Below are 18,861 nucleotides of genomic sequence, written 5' to 3'. Positions count from 1 at the left end.
TGATGATGACTACTAGCTAAGATTTTGAAAGTATGATGTTGACATGATCAGTCCAATCAAAGCTACTGTACATATAAGGTGATTTGAAGTCATTTTATCTGTGGCCAATGACCTTGAGCCTTCTTGGATGGGCACTTCTAATGTAACTCTATGGCAGCACCCAAGGGGCTTGAATTTTCGAGCTCTACCCTTAGAGTTGGCGGTGACGTAGTGTCCCCATGAGTGACAGCCAATCACGGCACAACTAGAAAACATTACCAACCCTTACGCTCTGTATTTTCTGCTGGCTTGCCCTACCACCACAGAAAGCACTGAGCGAGGCTGAAACACTTGCATTTTGGAGCTGCCATACTCAAGAAAACAAAAAAGAGACCGAGTTTCTATGCGGTTTTATTAACTCAATTAAAAAATATTTATATTGCAAACTGATACTTAAACTTGAGACTCTTGTCCCCCTGTTGCTAATTTTAAATATTTATTGGAGGATTTTTATTTTTGTATTGCTTGTAACTGCTCTGGGTAATGCAAGTTCTTGTGCTGTTAGGGGAATAACCTGTGTGTAAATGTAATCTGATGCTGTATTTCTTTGTGTTATCTGTGATCGTTTTGTTTGTCTTGTTTAGTTTCTTAATCATTGTACCTAAACTGTATGTGTAAATATGTATATGCAGGGCCCAGCTGTAAAAGACACCTTGGTCTCAGTCTGTTGTTGAAATAAAGGTATAATAATAATAATAATATGACACGTATTAATGACAAAATAACATGCAAAACAGGTATCAAAAAGAAAAGCTAGAAAGGTGGGTTCGCCACTGGGTGGGTTGTTTAGCAGCAAACTGAAGCGTGTGCAACTTTGGGTTTAAACAGACGGCTTGGCTTACATTCAAAGGATCATTGACAACATGTAAACTATTTTTCGTCTCTAAATGTTTATTGAAAACATAAATACATTTGCACAATAAACACTTGTCTCTCAAATACATCGCTACAGTTGTTGGTTAGCTAACTATCTAATTTTAGCCATATTAGCATAGATGGGACATGTGTCAAAACAGCTCAAAACAAGACATGGTATCAAGGACAAGACACCAATACAGCTGCAAGCCGGGGTTCAGCTATGGGCCCCCTGTTCATCAGGAAAACATGTTTTTACTTTTATTTATTCAGGGACCAGGGTCTCATTCACATTGGTGCCCTGAGGACAAACATTTTCACTATCAAGAAAATGAACATTCCAAATAAAATGACAAGGTACAACCTCAACGAATAAACCATTACAATCAACGGAAACACCTGCAATCCTCAATGAGTTCATTGAACACCAGAGAACTACATTTCCCTTATGGCACCAGGGTATCAACATGCAAGGTATTTCGCAGGTTATTCCAACAATTGGGGCCACTAAAACTAAAAGAGGACCTAAATTGGTGGAGACCAGAGGGACCTCTAGAGTTAACCATGTTTTTATACTTTACGTTCGCTAAGTTGGGAGCTTGTGTACTAGAGCTTTGGAAACAAACATTTCATAATGAAGTGATCTCTGGGACTTGAATGAGGACCAGCCAATGTTTTGATACAGGATGCAGTGATGAGTATTACAACTGTCACTGTGATAAACGCTAGAGCTGCCCCCGGTCGACTGTAACTGCTGTTTACAGTCGACCGCTCCACTCCTCTCTGCTCCAGCTCCACTCCTCTCTGCTCCAGCTCCACTCCTCTCTGCTCCAGAGCTGCCCCCGGTCGACTGTAACTGCTGTTTACAGTCGACCGCTCCACTCCTCTCTGTTCCAGCTCCACTCCTCTCTGCTCCAGCTCCAGCTCCACTCCTCTCTGTTCTAGAGCTGCCCCCGGTCGACTGTAACTGCTGTTTACAGTCGACCGCTCCACTCCTCTCTGTTCCAGAGCTGCCCCCGGTCGACTGTAACTGCTGTTTACAGTCGACCGCTCCACTCCTCTCTGTTCCAGAGCTGCCCCCGGTCGACTGTAACTGCTGTTTACAGTCGACCGCTCCACTCCTCTCTGTTCCAGAGCTGCCCCCGGTCGACTGTAACTGCTGTTTACAGTCGACCGCTCCACTCCTCTCTGTTCCAGAGCTGCCCCCGGTCGACTGTAACTGCTGTTTACAGTCGACCGCTCCACTCCTCTCTGCTCCAGCTCCACTCCTCTCTGCTCCAGCTCCACTCCTCTCTGCTCCAGAGCTGCCCCCGGTCGACTGTAACTGCTGTTTACAGTCGACCGCTCCACTCCTCTCTGCTCCAGAGCTGCCCCCGGTCGACTGTAACTGCTGTTAATGTGAAGTGGAAACGTCTCGGAGCAACAACGGTTCAGCCGCGAAGTGGTAGGCCACACCAAGCTCACAGGACCGCTGAGCGTGAGCACCGCTCCGGTGCTCCACTTCCTTTCCAACCGCTCCGGTGCTCCACTTCCTTTCCGACCGCTCCGGTGCTCCACTTCCTTTCCGACCGCTCCGGTGCTCCACTTCCTTTCCGACCGCTCCGGTGCTCCACTTCCTTTCCGACCGCTCCGGTGCTCCACTTCCTTTCCGACCGCTCCGGTGCTCCACTTCCTTTCCGACCGCTCCGGTGCTCCACTTCCTTTCCGACCGCTCCGGTGCTCCACTTCCTTTCCGACCGCTCCGGTGCTCCACTTCCTTTCCGACCGCTCCGGTGCTCCACTTCCTTTCCGACCGCTCCGGTGCTCCACTTCCTTTCCGACCGCTCCGGTGCTCCACTTCCTTTCCGACCGCTCCGGTGCTCCACTTCCTTTCCGACCGCTCCGGTGCTCCACTTCCTTTCCGACCGCTCCGGTGCTCCACTTCCTTTCCGACCGCTCCGGTGCTCCACTTCCTTTCCGACCGCTCCGGTGCTCCACTTCCTTTCCGACCGCTCCGGTGCTCCACTTCCTTTCCGACCGCTCCGGTGCTCCACTTCCTTTCCGACCGCTCCGGTGCTCCACTTCCTTTCCGACCGCTCCGGTGCTCCACTTCCTTTCCGACCGCTCCGGTGCTCCACTTCCTTTCCGACCGCTCCGGTGCTCCACTTCCTTTCCGACCGCTCCGGTGCTCCACTTCCTTTCCGACCGCTCCGGTGCGCCACTTCCTTTCCAACCGCTCCGGTAAAAAATGCTCCTCACAGGAAAAAAAAACACTCCTGCTTCAAATTCGCTCCATTCATTAAAATCACAATTGAAGCAACCTATCTGTTTCTGTCACTACCTGGACCTACCAGTTGGTTCTGAAGTACTGAAACCAAACCATGTGATTTGAATGAAACGTATTTTAATAAACAGCTGGAAAATGTGGTTGTAAGAAGCGATCATCATTTCAAATAGGCTACATGTTGTATTAAATAGCATATAAACACTCCTCTCTGCTCTAGCTCCACTCCTCTCTGCTCCAGCTCCACTCCTCTCTGCTCCAGCTCCACTCCTCTCTGCTCCAGCTCCACTCCTCTCTGCTCCAGCTCCACTCCTCTCTGTTCCCGCTCCACTCCTCTCTGTTCCCGCTCCACTCCTCTCTGTTCCCGCTCCACTCCTCTCTGCTCCACTCCTCTCTGTTCCTGCTCCACTCCTCTCTGTTCCAGCTCCACTCCTCTCTCCATTCCAGCTCCACTCCTCTCTCCATTCCAGCTCCACTCCTCTCTCCATTCCAGCTCCACTCCTCTCTCCATTCCAGCTCCACTCCTCTCTGTTCCAGCTCCACTCCTCTCAGTTCCAGCTCCACTCCTCTCTGCTCCAGCTCCACTCCTCTCTGTTCCCGCTCCACTCCTCTCAGTTCCAGCTCCACTCCTCTCTGTTCCAGCTCCACTTCACTCTGTTCCAGCTCCACTCCACTCTGCTCCAGCAACACTCACATACTGAGTGCTGAATGTAAAAGTTGTTTGTCCTCGGTTGCAACATGCACAAGGTAAATGTCCTAACCGACTTGCCAAAACTTTAGTTTGTTAATTAATAACTTCTTATGGCTGAGATCCCCGTTAACGGGATCGACTTGACAACAGCCAGTGAAAGTGCAGGGCGCCAAATTCAAACAACAGAAATCTCATCATTAAAATTACTCAAACATACAAGTATTATACACAATTTTAAAGATAAACTTGTTGTTAATCCCACCAGTGTCCGATTTCAAAAAGGCTTTACGACGAAAGCATACCATGCGATTATGTTAGGTCAGTACCTAGTCACGGAAAAACAGCCATTTTTCCAGCCAGAGAGGAGACACAAAAAGCAGAAATAGAGATAAAATGAATCACTAACCTTTGATGATCTTCATCAGATGGCACTCATAGGACTTCATGTTAAACAATACATGTATGTTTTGTTCGATAAAGTTCATATTTATATCCAAATGTTATGCATGGAATTAAAGATAGACTTCTCCTTAATGCAACCGCTGTGTCAGATTTCAAAAAAGCTTTACGGAAAAAGCACACCATGCAATAATTTGAGTACAGCGCTCAGGTACCAAAACAAGCCATACAGATACCCGCCATGTTGTGGAGTCAATAGAAGTCAGAAATAACATTATAAATATTCACTTACCTTTGATGATCTTCATCGGAATGCACTCCCAGGATTCCCAGTTCCACAATAAATGTTTGTTTTGTTCGATAAAGTTCATAATTTATGTCGAAATACCTCCTTTTTGTTCGCGCGTTTAGTTCACAAATCCAAATTCATGAGGCGCAGGCACACTTAGTCCAGGCGAAAAGTCACAAAGTTATATTACAGTTCGTAGAAACATGTCAAACGATGTTTAGAATCAATCTTTAGGATGTTTTTATCATAAATCTTCAATCATGTTCCAACCGGACAATTCCTTTGTCTTTAGAAATGAAAGAGAACGCAGCTCACTCTCTCGGCCGCACGCCTGACTGAGCTCATGGCATTCTGCCAGACCCCTTAGTCAATCAGCTCTTATTCTCTCCCCCTTCAAGGTAGAAGCCTGAAACAAGGTTCTAAAGACTGTTGACATCTAGTGGAAGCCTGAGTAAGTGCAATATGACCCCATAGACACTGTATATTGGCTATGCAAAGACTTGAAAACCTACAAACCTCAGATTTCCCACTTCCTGGTTGGATTTTTTCTCAGGTTTTTGCCTGCCATATGAGTTCTGTTATACTCACAGACATCATTCAAACAGTTTTAGAAACTTCAGAGTGTTTTCTATCCAATACGAATAATAATATGCATATCTTAGCTTCTGGGCCTGAGTAGCAGGCAGTTTACTCTGGGCACGCTTTTCATCCGAACGTGAAAATAGCGCCCCCAGCTATAAGAAGTTGACTCCAACCTAAGTGTATGTAAACTTCCGACTTCAACTGTAGGTGTTTAACACATCAGCTGACCACATCATATGATATATCAATCTGGTGCTGACTGCTAAGTCGATGACGTGGCACACAACCATTGGTCGATTCAATGCAATGTAGTCGGCCTGGAACGCAACCTATATGGTTAAACTCTATATAACAGTTTCCTGGACACAGGCTTAATCTGTTACTTCACTGATCCTCTTAGACTGAGGTTCAGCGATCTGTGACGCGAGCCTACCAGAACAGCTAAATGCCTTATATGTTCGCTTCTCGGTAAGCAACACTAAATCATGTTCTGGAAGAAGTTACAGGAAGTTTTGAGAGCCCAATGCAAACTAATATTAGCACAGTGACTGGAAGTCTATGGGTATCTGTTAGCGTTAGCACAATGACTGGAAGTCTATGGGTATCTGTTAGCATAAGCACAATGACTGGAAGTAATGATATGTAATGATATGCTATGTGGTTCGTAAGGACAGCGTAGCTAACATACCGGTCCATACTGCTGTAATGATATGCTATGTGGTTCATAAGGACAGCGTAGCTAGCTAACATACCGGTACATACTGCTGTAATGATATGCTATGTGGTTCATAAGGACAGCGTAGCTAGCTAACATACCGGTACATACTGCTGTAATGATATGCTATGTGGTTCATAAGGACAGTGTAGCTAACATACCAGTCCATACTGCTGTAATGATATGCTATGTGGTTCATAAGGACAGCGTAGCTAACATACCGGTCCATACTGCTGTAATGATATGCTATGTGGTTCATAAGGACAGCGTAGCTAACATACCGGTCCATACTGCTGTAATGATATGCTATGTGGTTCATAAGGACAGTGTAGCTAACATACCGGTCCATACTGCTGTAATGATATGCTATGTGGTTCATAAGGACAGTGTAGCTAACATACCAGTCCATACTGCTGTAATGATATGCTATGTGGTTCATAAGGACAGCGTAGCTAACATACCGGTCCATACTGCTGTAATGATATGCTATGTGGTTCATAAGGACAGCGTAGCTAACATACCGGTCCATACTGCTGTAATGATATGCTATGTGGTTCATAAGGACAGTGTAGCTAACATACCGGTCCATACTGCTGTAATGATATGCTATGTGGTTCATAAGGACAGTGTAGCTAACATACCGGTCCATACTGCTGTAATGATATGCTATGTGGTTCATAAGGACAGTGTAGCTAACATACCGGTCCATACTGCTGTAATGATATGTTATGTGGTTCATAAGGACAGTGTAGCTAGCTAACATACCGGTCCATACTGCTGTAATGATATGCTATGTGGTTCATAAGGACAGTGTAGCTAGCTAACATACCGGTCCATACTGCTGTAATGATATGTTATGTGGTTCGTAAGGACAGTGTAGCTAACATACCGGTACATACTGCTGTAATGATATGCTATGTGGTTCATAAGGACAGTGTAGCTAACATACCGGTCCATACTGCTGTAATGATATGCTATGTGGTTCATAAGGACAGTGTAGCTAACATACCGGTACATACTGCTGTAATGATATGCTATGTGGTTCATAAGGACAGTGTAGCTAACATACCGGTCCATACTGCTGTAATGATATGCTATGTGGTTCATAAGGACAGTGTAGCTAGCTAACATACCGGTCCATACTGCTGTAATGATATGCTATGTGGTTCATAAGGACAGTGTAGCTAACATACCGGTCCATACTGCTGTAATGATATGCTATGTGGTTCATAAGGACAGCGTAGCTAACATACCGGTCCATACTGCTGTAATGATATGCTATGTGGTTCATAAGGACAGCGTAGCTAACATACCGGTCCATACTGCTGTAATGATATGCTATGTGGTTCATAAGGACAGTGTAGCTAACATACCAGTCCATACTGCTGTAATGATATGCTATGTGGTTCATAAGGACAGTGTAGCTAACATACCGGTCCATACTGCTGTAATGATATGCTATGTGGTTCATAAGGACAGTGTAGCTAGCTAACATACCGGTCCATACTGCTGTAATGATATGCTATGTGGTTCATAAGGACAGTGTAGCTAGCTAGCATACCGGTCCATACTGCTGTAATGATATGCTATGTGGTTCATAAGGACAGTGTAGCTAACATACCGGTACATACTGCTGTAATGATATGCTATGTGGTTCATAAGGACAGTGTAGCTAACATACCGGTCCATACTGCTGTAATGATATGCTATGTGGTTCATAAGGACAGCGTAGCTAACATACCGGTACATACTGCTGTAATGATATGCTATGTGGTTCATAAGGACAGAGTAGCTAACATACCGGTACATACTGCTGTAATGATATGCTATGTGGTTCATAAGGACAGCGTAGCTAACATACCGGGTCCATACTGCTGTAATGATATGCTATGTGGTTCATAAGGACAGCGTAGCTAACATACCGGTACATACTGCTGTAATGATATGCTATGAGGTTCATAAGGACAGCGTAGCTAACATACCGGTACATACTGCTGTGATGATATGCTATGTGGTTCATAAGGACAGTGTAGCTAACATACCGGTCCATACTGCTGTAATGATATGCTATGTGGTTCGTAAGGACAGCGTAGCTAGCTAACATACCGGTCCATACTGCTGTAATGATATGCTATGTGGTTCATAAGGACAGTGTAGCTAGCTAACATACCGGTCCATACTGCTGTAATGATATGCTATGTGGTTCGTAAGGACAGTGTAGCTAGCTAACATACCGGTCCATACTGCTGTAATGATATGCTATGTGGTTCATAAGGACAGTGTAGCTAGCTAACATACCGGTCCATACTGCTGTAATGATATGCTATGTGGTTCATAAGGACAGCGTAGCTAACATACCGGTACATACTGCTGTAATGATATGCTATGTGGTTCATAAGGACAGCGTAGCTAGCTAACATACCGGTCCATACTGCTGTAATGATATGCTATGTGGTTCATAAGGACAGCGTAGCTAACATACCGGTCCATACTGCTGTAATGATATGCTATGTGGTTCATAAGGACAGCGTAGCTAACATACCGGTCCATACTGCTGTAATGATATGCTATGTGGTTCATAAGGACAGTGTAGCTAACATACCGGTCCATACTGCTGTAATGATATGCTATGTGGTTCATAAGGACAGTGTAGCTAACATACCGGTCCATACTGCTGTAATGATATGCTATGTGGTTCGTAAGGACAGCGTAGCTAGCTAACATACCGGTCCATACTGCTGTAATGATATGCTATGTGGTTCATAAGGACAGTGTAGCTAACATACCGGTACATACTGCTGTAATGATATGCTATGTGGTTCATAAGGACAGCGTAGCTAAAATACCGGTACATACTGCTGTAATGATATGCTATGTGGTTCATAAGGACAGTGTAGCTAACATACCGGTACATACTGCTGTAATGATATGCTATGTGGTTCATAAGGACAGCGTAGCTAACATACCGGTACATACTGCTGTAATGATATGCTATGTGGTTCATAAGGACAGCGTAGCTAACATACCGGTCCATACTGCTGTAATGATATGCTATGTGGTTCATAAGGACAGTGTAGCTAGCTAACATACCGGTCCATACTGCTGTAATGATATGCTATGTGGTTCATAAGGACAGTGTAGCTAGCTAACATACCGGTCCATACTGCTGTAATGATATGCTATGTGGTTCATAAGGACAGTGTAGCTAGCTAACATACCGGTCCATACTGCTGTAATGATATGCTATGTGGTTCATAAGGACAGTGTAGCTAGCTAACATACCGGTCCATACTGCTGTAATGATATGCTATGTGGTTCATAAGGACAGTGTAGCTAGCTAACATACCGGTCCATACTGCTGTAATGATATGCTATGTGGTTCATAAGGACAGTGTAGCTAACATACCGGTACATACTGCTGTAATGATATGCTATGTGGTTCATAAGGACAGTGTAGCTAACATACCGGTCCATACTGCTGTAATGATATGCTATGTGGTTCATAAGGACAGTGTAGCTAACATACCGGTCCATACTGCTGTAATGATATGCTTATGTGGTTCATAAGGACAGCTGTAGCTAACATACCGGTACATACTGCTGTAATGATATGCTATGTGGTTCATAAGGACAGGTAGCTAACATACATGGTACATCCTGCTGTAATTCTATGCTTATGTTGTTTCATAAGGACAGCTGTAGCTTAACATACCGCGTTCCATACTGCTGTAATTATATGCTATTGTGGTTCACATAATGACAGTGTCGCTAGCTAACATTACCTGGTCCCATACTGCTGTAATGATATGCTATGTGGTTCATAAGGGACAGTGTAGCTTAGCTAACTACCCGGTCCATACTGCTGTAATGATTATGGCTATGTTGTTCAGTAAGGACAGCTTAGCTATACATACCGGCGTCCCTCCTGCATGTAATGATATGCTATGTGGTTCCATTAAGGACAGTGTAGCTAGGAACATACCGGTCCATACTGCTGTAATGATATGCTATGTTGGTTTCATAAGGGACAAGCTTTGTAGCTAACATACCGGGTCCATTACTGCTGTAATGATTATGCTATGTGGTTCCATAAGGACAGTGTAGCTTAACATACCGGTCCATACTGCTGGTAATGATATGCTATGTGTTCATAAGGGGTCCATACTGCTGTAATGATATGCTATGTGGTTTCATAAGGAATAGCCGTAGCTAGCTACAGACCGTCCATACTGCTGTAATGATATGCTATGTGGTTCATAAGGACAGTGTAGCTAACATACCTGTCCTACTGCTGTATGATATGCTGTGTGTTCATTAGGACAGTGTAGCTAACTACCGTCCATACTGCTGTAATGATATGCTATGTGGTTCGTAAGGAACCAGTGTGAGCTGACATACCGGTCCATACTGCGGGTAATGATATCTATGTGGTTCATAGGACAGCGTAGCTAACATACCGTACATACTGCTGTAAATGATATGCTATGTGGTTCATAAGGCAGTGTAGCTACTAACATACCGGTACATACTGCTGTAATAGGGTCTGTCCCCAGCACTTCAGAGTGCATACCTGACGGTATGAATAGGGTTGTCCTATAGACTCAGAGTGTGCACAGTAACCTGAGCCCCCCCCCCATTGTTTGTAGAAAATAGGGTTGTCCACTGCTTCAGAGTGCACTAACCTGACCGGTATAGCAATAGGGTCTGTCCCTGCTTCAGATGTGCACTAACCTGACGGGATGAAATAGGGTCTGTCCCTTTCAGAGTGCACTAACCCTGACGGTATGAATAGGGTCTGTCCCTGCTTCAGAGTGCACTAACCTGACGGTATGAATAGGGTCTGTCCCTGCTTCAGAGTGCACTAACCTGACGGTATGAATAGGGTCTGTCCCTGCTTCAGAGTGCACTAACCTGACGGTATGAATAGGGTCTGTCCCTGCTTCAGAGTGCACTAACCTGACGGTATGAATAGGGTCTGTCCCTGCTTCAAGAGTGCACTAACTGGACGGTATGAATAGGGTCTGTCCCTGCTTCAGAGTGCACTAAACCTGACGGTATGAATAGGGTCTGTCCCTGCTTCAGAGTGCACTAACCTGCACGTATGATAATTAGGGTCTGTCCCTGCTTCAGAGTGCACCTAACCTGACGGTAGAATAGGGTCTGTCCCGCCTTCAGAGTGAGTGCACTAACCTGACGTATGAAACTGTCCTGCTTCAGAGTGCACTAACCTGAGGTATGACTAGCTGTCCCATGCTCAGAGCGACTAACCTGACGGTATGAATACCATAGAGTGCACTAAAATGACGGTATGAATAGGGTCTGTCCCTGCCCAGAGTGCACTACTATGACGGTATGAACACTACTTCAGAGTGCACTAACCGACGGTATGAATGGGTCTGTCCCTGCTTCAGATGTCACTTGTAACACTTGTCCACCTGGTCGGCGAAAAACATCTCAGTGTGATTGGCTGAGGACCTCCAGCGCTCGTACAGCGATAGGTTGGCTGACGTGGGCTTGATCAGGAAGAAGATCTTCTCTCCCTGGAAACAACAACATCAACAACATCAACATCAACAACATCAGGACCCGTTTATCATCGTTTTGATTGGTTAGAGTCCTGGTCTATAGTAGTGCACTATATAGGGAATAGGGCCCTGGTTAAGTAGTGCACTATATAGGGAATAGGGCCCTGGTCTAAAGTAGTGCACTATATAGGGAATAGGGCTCTGGTCTAAAGTAGTGCACTATATAGGGAATAGGGCCCTGGTCTAAAGTAGTGCACTACATAGGGAAAAGGGAGTATTTTAGTTCATCATTATAACAGTGCCTAAAGACTCCTCCTTGTTCGTCGTACTGCACGTTGCATACTGGCTGTACAGACATATTGTCTTGATCAATCTACCTGGATCAATAAGGTTATTAAGCGTGTCATACCTTGAGTACGTGGTACCAGACGGAGGCCCCTCCACACTCGATGTGGAAGTCGGTGTAGCTGTCTTTAACACCGATCAGACAGTACTTAGTGACTTTAGGTTTCCCCAGGAGAGCATCGTCTGGCCAGTAGTTCTCTACCCACGACAGCCTCCGCACAATCTGAGGGCTCTCCACTATACTGTCCATCCTGAGAGAGGTGTGAGAGGGAGAGGGAGAGAAAGAGGAGACAGAGACAGAGAAAGAGACAGAGTGGAGAGAGAGAGAGAGGAGGAGAGAGTGGAGAGAGAGGAGGAGAGAGTGGAGAGAGAGAGAGGAGGAGAGAGAAACAGAGAAAGGAGAGAGACATAGAGAGAGAGAGACAGAGAAAGAGAGAGAGTAGAGAGAGAGAGAGAGAGAGAGAGAGAGAGACAGAGAGAGAGACAGAGAGAGTGGAGAGAGAGAGAGACAGAGAGTGGAGAGAGAGAGAAACAGAGAGAAACAGAGAGAGAGACAGAGAAAGGAGAGAGAAAGGAGAGAGACAGAGAGTGGAGAGAGAGAGAGAGAGACAGAGAGTGGAGAGAGAGAGAGAGAGAGAGAGAGAGAGGGAGAGAGAGAGAGAGAGACAGAGAGTGGAGAGAGAGAGAGAGAGAGACAGAGAGAGTGGAGAGAGAGAGAAACAGAGAGACAGAGAGTGGAGAGAGAGAGAAACAGAGAGAAACAGAGAGAGAGAAGTGGAGAGAGAGAGAGAGAGACAGAGAGTGGAGAGAGAGAGAGAGAGAGAGAGAGAGTGGAGAGAGAGGAGAGAGAGAGAGAGAGAGAGAGAGTGGAGAGAGAGAGAGACAGAGAGAGTGGAGGGAGAGAGAGACAGAGAGAGTGGAGGGAGAGAGAGACAGAGAGAGTGGAGGGAGAGAGAGACAGAGAGAGTGGAGAGAGAGAGAGAGAGAGAGACAGAGAGTGGAGAGAGAGAAACAGAGAGAGAAACAGAGAGAGAGACAGAGAAAGGAGAGAGAGAAAGGAGAGAGACAGAGAGTGGAGAGAGAGAGAGAGAGAGACAGAGAGTGGAGAGAGAGAGAGAGAGACAGAGAGTGGAGAGAGAGAGAGAGAATAAAACAACCATGTCATGTAATGTTAGAAACATGATATTATATAAATAGATCTGAGGGCTCTCCACTATACTGTCCATTCCAAAGACTACAATATAATCATAGACAGTTAAATGGGAAAGACAGCTAGCTACTGGGACAGACAGACAGCTAGCTACTGGGACAGACAGACAGTAGGCTACGGACAGACAGACTAGCTTGCCAGCAGACCTACGGGGACAGGAAGACAGTTAAGTACGGGGACAGACAGACAGTTAGCTACGGGGACAGACAGACAGTTAGCTACGGGGACAGACAGACAGTTAGCTACTGGGACAGACAGACAGTTAGCTACTGGGACAGACAGACAGTTAGCTACTGGGACAGACAGACAGTTAGCTACTGGGACAGACAGACAGTTAGCTACTGGGACAGACAGACAGTTAGCTACTGACGAAGAAGTACAAGGGACAGAACAGTTAGCTACTGGGACAGACAGGACAGTTAGCTTATGGGACAGACAGACAGTTAGCTATCGAGAGTTAGCAGGGACAGAGACAGTTAGCTACTGGGGACAGACAGACAGTAAGCTTCTGGGATCAGACATGACGTAGCTACTGGGACAGACAGACAGTTAGCTACTGGGGTACACAGACAGACAGTTAGCTACTGGGGTACACAGACAGACAGTTAGCTACTGGGGTACACAGACAGACAGTTAGCTACTGGGGTACACAGACAGACAGTTAGCTACTGGGGTACACAGACAGACAGTTAGCTACTGGGGTAGACAGACAGTTAGCTACTGGGGTAGACAGACAGTTAGCTACTGGGGTAGACAGACAGTTAGCTACTGGGACAGACAGTTAGCTACTGGGATAGACAGGTAGCTACTGGGACAGACAGACAGACAGTTAGCTACTGGGACAGACAGTTAGCTACTGGGATAGACAGTTAGCTACGCGGACAGTTACTACGGATAGAACGTACTCTGGGGATAGACAGGTAGCTACTGGGATAGACAGGTAGCTACTGGGATAGACAGGTAGCTACTGGGATAGACAGGTAGCTACTGGGATAGACAGGTAGCTACTGGGATAGACAGGTAGCTACTGGGACAGACAGTTAGCTACTGGGATAGACAGGTAGCTACTGGGACAGACAGACAGTTAGCTACTGGGACAGACAGTTAGCTACTGGGATAGACAGGTAGCTACTGGGATAGACAGGTAGTCTGGAGACAGGTGCCTGGGATAGACAGCGTAGCTTACTGGGGTATCAGACAGTACAGTAGCTACTGGGACAGACAGACAGGTAGCTACTGGGACAGACAGACAGGTAGCTACTGGGACAGACAGACAGGTAGCTATTGGGATGGATAGGTAGCTACTGGAAGACAGGCAGTAGCTACTGGGAAAGACAGACAGTGCTACTGGGGACAGGACAGGGAAGAGGTAGACTATTGGGATGGATAGGTAGCTACTGGGATAGACAGACAGTTAGCTACTGGGACAGATAGACAGGTAGCTACTGGGACAGATAGACAGGTAGCTACTGGGACAGACAGACAGGTAGCTACTGGGACAGATAGACAGGTAGCTACTGGGACAGACAGACAGGTAGCTATTGGGATGGATAGGTAGCTACTGGGATAGACAGACAGTTAGCTACTGGGACAGATAGACAGGTAGCTACTGGGACAGACAGACAGGTAGCTATTGGGATGGATAGGTAGCTACTGGGATAGACAGACAGTTAGCTACTGGGACAGATAGACAGGTAGCTACTGGGATAGATAGGTAGCGTTCAACAAAAATAAATCACGTTTTAGATCTATCTTGAAATTCGATTTTTATCTCAACAAGACTAATTTGGTTAAATAGAGGTTAAATAAATAATTGAATTAAATAAAAAACTTAAATAGTACATAATTAAAGTATCATTAACATGCTGATGATAAAAATGTACGTGAATTAGACAAAGCTGTGTTTACCGTGTGTCAGAGAACTCAAGGTTGATAACGTTTAATACTGTCTTCCTGCTGGTGCTGTAGTAGTAATCTACAAAATCCTTCAGCTTCATTTTACTGTCTTTCTGCTTGGTCACATCTATCACATCCACACCTACGTCTGGACCTGCAACACATTCAGCACAAAGGGGTTAATAACAACATTTAAATATGCAGAAGATTCATTATGAATTCCGTTTTAAAACATGAGTCATAGTGGGCAGATGAAGCAAGGAGGTGGGCGGAGCAAAGTACGAGCTAGTGAGATCCTATTGCCTCATTCTGGCATGCTTCTGCATATTTCCTTTAGGGAATGCTTCCTCTGTGAAGTGCGTGTGTGCAATAACTAAAATCGACTACGCACTCCTTCTAAACAAAGCCATTTTTTAAAACTTTGGCAAAGGGCAAAGTCTACTAAACTTAGTCATATCTGTTCATTACAGATTCTAGTTTTGGGAACAGAAAATTTGATTCAGATCAAATGTTTAATCGACGAGAAAAATTTGCAGAATGTCACCATAAATCCATCTCCTTCCATCTTCTCCCACTGCCGGCCACTGGGCTTTCTCTCACTACCATATTTGGTAGTGAGTGGAAACGACAAGCAGATGCTTCACATTTATACATCTGGTGAAATATCTCATTATCTGTGGCAGAACTGGTGCAGTGTGTGTCAGGATGAGCTCTCGCTCTAAACAGCAGGTAACAGCTCCCTCTTGTGGATCCGGAGAGTACAGCGTAGTTATACATATAACACTGCTGAAAAACATGTACTTTATGACTGAAATATGACGGATTAAAACATACTTAGTGAAATTAAATATCAAGTGAAACAAAATGAACTAGTCATATAATACAATACATTTGAAATATACTATATAACACAATAGATGAGAAAGAATCTCTTGAGATCAAAAACAATATTAAAAGTGTTACAGAGACTGACACGAACTAAATGAATCGTGAATAATGATTAGTGAGAAAGTTAGAGGCATAAATATCATACACCCCCCCCCCCCCCCCCACAAAAAGCTAAACGCCAATGTCATTGTAATGGTGAGAGGTTAGATGTCTTGGGATATGATATAAAAGCTAACCTCCTGTTATTGGTAATGGTGAGAGATTAGCATGTCTTGGGGGTATGATAAAAATGCTAACCTCCTCTGTTATGGTAAGGTGAGAGGTTAGCATGCTTGGGGGTATGATTAAAATGCTAACTCCTCGTTATGGTAAGGTGGAGGTTAGCATGTCTTGGGGGTTGATATAAAATGATAACTCTCTGTTATGGTAATGGTGAGAGTAGCATGTCTTGGGGTATTGATATTAAAATTGCCAACCTCCTCTATTATTGTAATGGTAGAGGTTATGCATGTCTTGGGGTATGATATAAAAATGCTAACCTCCCCTGTGTTGGTAATGGTGAGAGGTTAGCATGTCTTTGGGGGTATGATATAAAATGCTAAACCTCATTGAGCATGTTTGGGTATGTAACACCTGTATGTGAGAGGTTAGCATGTCTTGGGGGTATTGATATAAAACCTCACCCTGCTTTGTAATGGTCAGAAGGGTTAGCATGTCTTGGGGGTATTGATATAAAACCTCCCTGTATTGTAATGGTCAGAGGTTGAGCTGAGGGTGGAATAACCTCATAATGCGGTTAGCACTGGTTATGATATAAATGCTAAACCTCTTCCCGTTATATGTATGGTGAGAGGTAGCATGTCTTTGGGGTATGATATAAAACCTCCCTGGTCATTGTAAATGGTCAGAGGTTAGCATGTCTTGGGGTTATGATATAAAATGCTACCTCCCTTGTATTGTAATGGTGAGAGGTTAGCATATGTCTGGGGTATGATATAAAATGCTAACCTCCCCTGTATTGTAATGGTGAAGAGGTTAGCAGGTCTGTGGGTTAGATATAAAAATGTTAACCCCCTGTTTATATGGGAGGCATTCTGGATTAAAATGTAACCCCGTATTGTAATGTGAGAGGTTAGTCTGGAATGCTAACTCCGTTTTATGTGGTTAGTGCTGATATAAAATGCTAACCTCCCCTGTTATTGTAATGGTGAGAGGTTAGCGAGTCTTGGGTGTGATAGAATATAATTGCTAACCTCCCCTGTATCGTAATTGGTGAGAGGTTAGCATGTCTGGGTGTATGATATTAAAATGCTAACCATCCCTGTTTTAGTAGGGGAGCTCTTGGTATAAAATGCTAACCTTTGTAATGGTGAGAGGTTAGCATGTCTGGGGTATGATATAAAATGCTAACCTCCCATCTGTTATTGTAATGGTGAGAGGTTTGCATTGTTTGGGTGTATGATATAAAATGCTAACCTCCCCTGTTATTGTAATGGTGAGAGGTTAGCATGTCTTGGGTGTATGATGTATCCTTTATTTAACTAGGCAAGTCAGTTAAAAACAAATTCTTATTTTACAATGACGGCCTACCGGGGAACAGCGGGTTAACTGCCTTGTTCAGGGGCAGAACGACAGATTTTTACCTTGTCAGCTCGGGGAATCGATTCAGCAACCTTTCAGTTACTGGCCCAACGCTCTAACCTCTAGGTTACCTACCGCCCCTACACTCTAACCACTAGCTTACCTACCGCCCCATACACTCTAACCACTAGACTACCTGCCGTCCCTACACTCTAACCACTAGGCTACCTGCCGCCCCTACACTCTAACCACTAGGATACCTACCGCCCCTACACTCTAACCACTAGCTTAAAACTACCGCCCATGAAACTCTAAACCACTAGGCTACCGACCGCCCCTACACTCTAACCACTAGGCTACCTACCACCCTACACCTTCTTCAAGCACAGACTGTACTTGCCGTCCCTACACTCAACCACTAGGCTACCTGCCGCCCCTACACTCTAACCACTAGGCTACCTACCCACCCCTACACTCTAACCCTAGGCTACCTGCCACCCCTACACTCTAACACTAGCTACGGCCGTCATCTACACTCTAACAACTAGGCGACCTGCCCCCCCCCCGTACACTCGAACCACTAGGCTATCCTACGCCCCTCCACTCTAACCACTAGGGGGCTACCTGCCGTCCCTACACTACTAACCACTAGGATACTGCCCCCCCCCCCCCTACACTTCGAACCACTAGTCTACCTGCCGTCCCCCTACACTCTACCACTAGGCTACTGCCGTCCCTCCACCTAACCACTAGGCTACCGCCGCCCCTACACTCTCAACCACTAGGCTACCTGCGTGTCTCTATACACTCTAACCACTAGGATACCTTTGCGTCCCTACACTCTAACACTAGGTACAGTACTGCCGCCCCTACACTGTAAACACCAGGTACCTGCCGCCCCTAGCACACACACATAACCAGTAGGACTACCTGCCGCCCACTGTACACAGCTAACCACCTATGGCTCCCCCAGTCCCCCCCCCGTCTACCTCTAACCACTAGGTACGCTGCCGCCCTACACTCATAACATGCACTCGGCTCACCCCCCACCTCTCCCTACAAGTCTAACACTACTAGGTACCACCGCCTCTACACTCTAACACTAGGCTCCCCCCCCCCTACACTCTAACCACTAGGCCTCCCCCCCCCCCCCCCCCCCCCCCTGTACAATATAACCACAGGCTCACCCCCAACCCCCCCCCCGTTACACTCTAACCACTAGGCTCCCCCCCCCCGTACACTCTAACCACTAGGCTCCCCCCCCCCCCCGTACACTCTAACAATAGGCTACCCCCCCCCCCCGTACACTTAATGACCACTAGGCTACTCCACCCCCTAACACTCGAACCACTAGATACCCCCCCCCCTAACGACTTGATTAACCACTAGACCTACCCTACCGCCTTTACACTCTAACCACTAGGCTCGCCCCCAACCCCCCGCTACACTCAACCACTCAGCTCTCCCCCCCCACTACACTCTAACCACTAGACTACCCCCCCCCCACATTAATGTAGAATTGGTAGACACACATATGTATTCTTAGTAAACATTAAAGTGACTCCAAAATGGACACAATATAT

The 18,861-nt window shown here is 45.7% G+C and overlaps 1 protein-coding gene across 1 annotated transcript in view; it reads left to right on the top strand.

Moving 5' to 3' along the window:
• The window catches only part of LOC120043569 (lysine-specific demethylase phf2-like), a gene marked incomplete at its 3' end in the record, with an annotated part of 83,501 nt that overhangs the window by 23,309 nt on the left and 41,331 nt on the right, over positions 1–18,861 (top strand). The window contains exons 4-5 of the mRNA XM_038988125.1: positions 1,659–1,746; positions 3,674–3,860. Coding sequence (XP_038844053.1) covers positions 1,659–1,746; positions 3,674–3,860 — 275 coding nt within the window. The remainder of the gene's footprint in view (positions 1–1,658; positions 1,747–3,673; positions 3,861–18,861) is intronic.

Source organism: Salvelinus namaycush, unplaced genomic scaffold, assembly GCF_016432855.1.
Source record: "Salvelinus namaycush isolate Seneca unplaced genomic scaffold, SaNama_1.0 Scaffold96, whole genome shotgun sequence".
Taxonomy (NCBI): domain Eukaryota; kingdom Metazoa; phylum Chordata; class Actinopteri; order Salmoniformes; family Salmonidae; genus Salvelinus; species Salvelinus namaycush.
Note: the sequence above shows the minus strand (reverse complement) of the source record. Positions and strands in the feature narration are given on the sequence as shown.